At 50.0% G+C, this 3,892-nt stretch overlaps 1 protein-coding gene across 1 annotated transcript; it reads left to right on the forward strand.

The window, feature by feature from the left end:
* The first annotated feature begins 251 nt into the window (after positions 1-251).
* LOC123403720 (cinnamoyl-CoA reductase 1-like) lies at positions 252-2,086 on the forward strand. Its single transcript, XM_045097633.1, has 5 exons — positions 252-679; positions 779-933; positions 1,026-1,208; positions 1,293-1,645; positions 1,717-2,086. The coding sequence occupies exons 1-5, from the start codon at positions 394-396 to the stop codon at positions 1,898-1,900; spliced, it is 1,161 nt and encodes a 386-aa protein (XP_044953568.1). The 5' UTR covers positions 252-393; the 3' UTR covers positions 1,901-2,086.
* Positions 2,087-3,892: the final 1,806 nt, after the last annotated feature.

Consider the following 3,892-nt stretch of genomic DNA (forward strand, 5'->3'; position numbering starts at 1 on the left):
CATGCCACCACCTACACGGACACTTGGAGATTTTCTAGAATTTTCTTATGGGACTAAGGGCCACTACTAATTTCGACGTGTATTTTAAAAAATTGTGACATAGTACGTCCTATATCTTATTAATTAAATCTAAGGTTAAGTTAAACATAAAAAACTCACATGACAGCAAACACGTATAAATAAGTGTGATTATCATTCTGCGGCGGCAGGCGTGTTCAAACTCTGCACACACCCGCCGCTGAATATTCCTTCAGTCGTTGTATCGCGCCGTGACCAAACGCGACGGCCCTCTGTTTTGCTTCCCGCTCACCAGCTCCAGTCCAGTCATGAGCCCGGTACGGTGCCAGTACCAGTACCAGGCTACCAGCCAGTATAAATGCTGCCGCAGACTGAATGTACAGATCACACAGCAGCATCAACAAGCAGCAAAGGCAAATTGCTACTAGCCCCGTGCAGTCAAGTAGCAAATCTTTCTTGCGTCCACACATCGACCGACCACCGTGCTCGTCGGTCACCATGCCGTCGATTGACGTGGCCACCGAAGACGGCGAGATGAAGCAGCGGCAGCCGGAGCAGGAGCTGGTCTGCGTCACGGGGGCCGGAGGCTTCATCGGCTCCTGGGTCGTGAAGGAGCTCCTCCTCCGCGGCTACCGCGTCAGGGGAACCGCCCGAGATCCCGGTAAGTTAACACAAACACCGTCCATGAACTCGCCGAGTGTCGTGGTTCTTCATCAGCTCCTCTAATGGCGCGCGCGTTTGCATTGGTTTGTGCTCGCAGCTGACCGCAAGAACGCGCACCTGCTGGCGCTGGAGGGCGCCGAGGAAAGGCTCACCCTGTGCCGCGCCGACGTCCTCGACTACGACGGCCTCCGCGCCGCCTTCTGCGGCTGCCACGGCGTCTTCCACGTCGCCTCGCCGGTGTCCAACGACCCCGTCAGTACACAGACACTGCTCTGCGAATAAGGGTGATTCTAACAGGGCCGGCACACTTACTTGCTTCCTTCATGTGTAATGCTCGCTTGCAGGACCTCGTGCCGGTCGCCGTCGAGGGCACCAGGAACGTGATCAGAGCGGTGGCGGACGCCGGCGTGCGGCGCGTGGTGTTCACGTCGTCCTACGGCGCCGTGCACATGGACCCCAACCGCAGCCCCGACGCCGTGCTCGACGAGGCCTGCTGGAGCGACTACGACTTCTGCAAGAACACAGGCGTAAGAATCCTCTGCTGCTCCATCGCACCCCATCTTTCTCGCCGGTGAACTGAGCTCATTTACCGTTCCTCGTGTGCCCTGCAGAACCTGTACTGCTGCGCCAAGATGATGGCGGAGATCACGGCGACGGAGGAGGCGGCCAAGAGGGGGCTGGAGCTGGCGGTGGTGGTGCCGTCCATGACGATGGGCCCCATGCTGCAGCAGTCTCTCAACTTCAGCAGCAGCCACGTCGCCCGCTACCTCACCGGCGCCAAGTCAATCTACCCCAACGCGGTCGCCGCCTACACCGACGTCCGCGACGTCGCCCGCGCCCACGTCCTCGTCTACGAGCACCCCGACGCGCGCGGCCGCTACCTCTGCATCGGCGCCGTGCTGCACCGCACCCACTTCCTTCAGCTCCTCGGCGACCTCTTCCCGCAGTACCACATAACCGCCAAGTACGTACGACAATAAGACGATCTTCGTGTCTTTATTTATGGGTGTTGCTCACCATGGATTTTGTTGGCAGGTGCGAAGAGGACGGCAAGCCCATGGCGAAGCCGTACAAGTTCTCCAACCGAAGGCTGAGGGAGCTGGGATTGGAGTTCACTCCGTTGAAGGAAAGTTTGTACGAGACGGTGACGTGCTTGCAGAAAAAGGGCCACCTGCCTCTCCCCGTTGTTCCCGTAGCACAAAAGCGCGCCTACTTGTAACAGGACGCGGGACAATTCTGTCTGATGAAATACAGAGCAAAGCAGGAAAGAAGATGACGATGTAATCAGGATTTTTAAGATTCAGCATGGAATCGTGTATCTATACAAGTTAAATTGTTAGCATGTACGAAGTAGATACTACTTTTATGTAATGAATGATGATAATGTCATTTGGGTTCGAAATCACAAACAGAGCAAACCAAGATGAGAATACTGTGCATTTCATGAAGATGTATTGGGCCGCTAGGCATCCAATGTATCTATAAGCAGGGAGGTGATACGCAGGAACTAGCTAATTTACTTTAATAATGCTTTTTTTATTGAATTTGAAAAATATTGCATCGTTTGAAGTTTTTATTTTAAATGTGATCGTGTCGGCCTAGCCAAGACCAATTAGTCTCTGTCGGCTATGGCGTCGGCTTTGCATGTAGGTATCCATCGGCCTTGGCTAGGCCGATTAGTACTAATCGATCTAGCTATGATCAATTAGTAGTAATCGGTCTAACCAATTAGTATTAATTGGTCTAGCCGTGACGAACTAGTACTAATTGGTGTTGCAAAGCCAATAGGTGCATGATTTTTTTTTCGCCATGTAATGCACAATTTTTTATGTCCACGATATGAAAATTGCCCTTCTATAACTTTTCCCGCCTCCATTTCCCACCCGGTTTCCGCGCCATTTCTTTCCCGCCTCGTTTTCCGCAATTTCTTTCCCGTCAATTTCTTTTCCGCCATTTCTTTCCCGCCTCGTTTCCCGCAATTTCTTTCCCGTCAATTTCTTTTCCGCCATTTCTTTCCCGCCTCGTTTTCCTGCCATTGTTCTTGTCATCTGAGTCTATAAAAGGAGGCATTGGACTGTCTTTCTCCATCATCCATCTACACTTAAAAACACAAACGCTCTAGTCATTATGAGTTTGCCTTGCTCGGATCAAAGCATTAGGCCTAGGAAAATGAAGGGTGTGAGTTTGCCTCGGGGGTGGAAGTAGTGCGTTGTTGGTGCGGTGGTCTCTGCAAGGTGAAGGAGGTGACAAATTTTTCAGATTGGTTGGGCATGAAGTTTTTCATGTGCGCCAATTATGAGGAAGATCCACCCGTTTCTCTTTCTCCGTACATCAGGCCTCCGGTATGCTCAAGTTATCAAGAATAAACACATTGTTGATATTATTGTTTACTTGATATTTATATTTATATTTTTTGTAGTCTCCTCCTCCTCTGTGCATGTACTATCGTTGGATTGACACGGAAATGTCGGAATGGGCGATGACCGAGATTCGTGAAAAAGGTCGTCATGCATGGGCTAGTTTTGACTTGGAAGAGCGCCGCGAGAAGGCCGAAGCAGAGGAGAAAGCAGAAGAGAAGAAAGAGTGGCAAGAGAACTGTGTGAAGCAGAAGGCTATGATTGATGAGATGCAGAAGAAAAACCGAGAAGAGGAATCACGACTGGCGGAGGTTTATAGAGAGCGACAGGAGGCCCGTGGTGCTTAGAGGCAGAGAAAGAAAGAAAGGGCTCGTGCAGCCAACGAAGCAGAAGAAGCTGGTGATGGAAAAGGAAAATATCGACGTTAGACTCAGTAGACTTATATTATTGTATCCTACAATTTTTGAAGACTTTCAGCAAGTTGTATCTTAATTTTAGCAAGTTGTATCTTAATTTCAGCAAGTTGTATCTTAGTTTGAACATATTAAGTTTTCCGGTCATATCTTTCCCGCCATATCTTTCCTGCCATTTCTTTCCCGCCATATATTTCCCGCCTCGCTTTCTCGCCATTTCTTTCCCGCCTCACTCTCAGGCACCTATAAAACTCCCCTCCACACTTAGGTGGGATAACAGTGTAGTCCAGTAGCTAACTTTCGTCAAGATGTTCCATTATCCTTTTGATCGTAGTTTTCACTCTGTTATGTCCGAATGTCTTCTACGCTTAGCTAGCAATTTCAAGATAGACAATAGAATAGTTTCATGCGACGAACTCATCAGTAGTGACACGCTACTGA

This window comes from Hordeum vulgare, chromosome 6H (genome assembly GCF_904849725.1).
Source record: "Hordeum vulgare subsp. vulgare chromosome 6H, MorexV3_pseudomolecules_assembly, whole genome shotgun sequence".
NCBI classification, from domain to species: Eukaryota; Viridiplantae; Streptophyta; class Magnoliopsida; order Poales; family Poaceae; genus Hordeum; species Hordeum vulgare.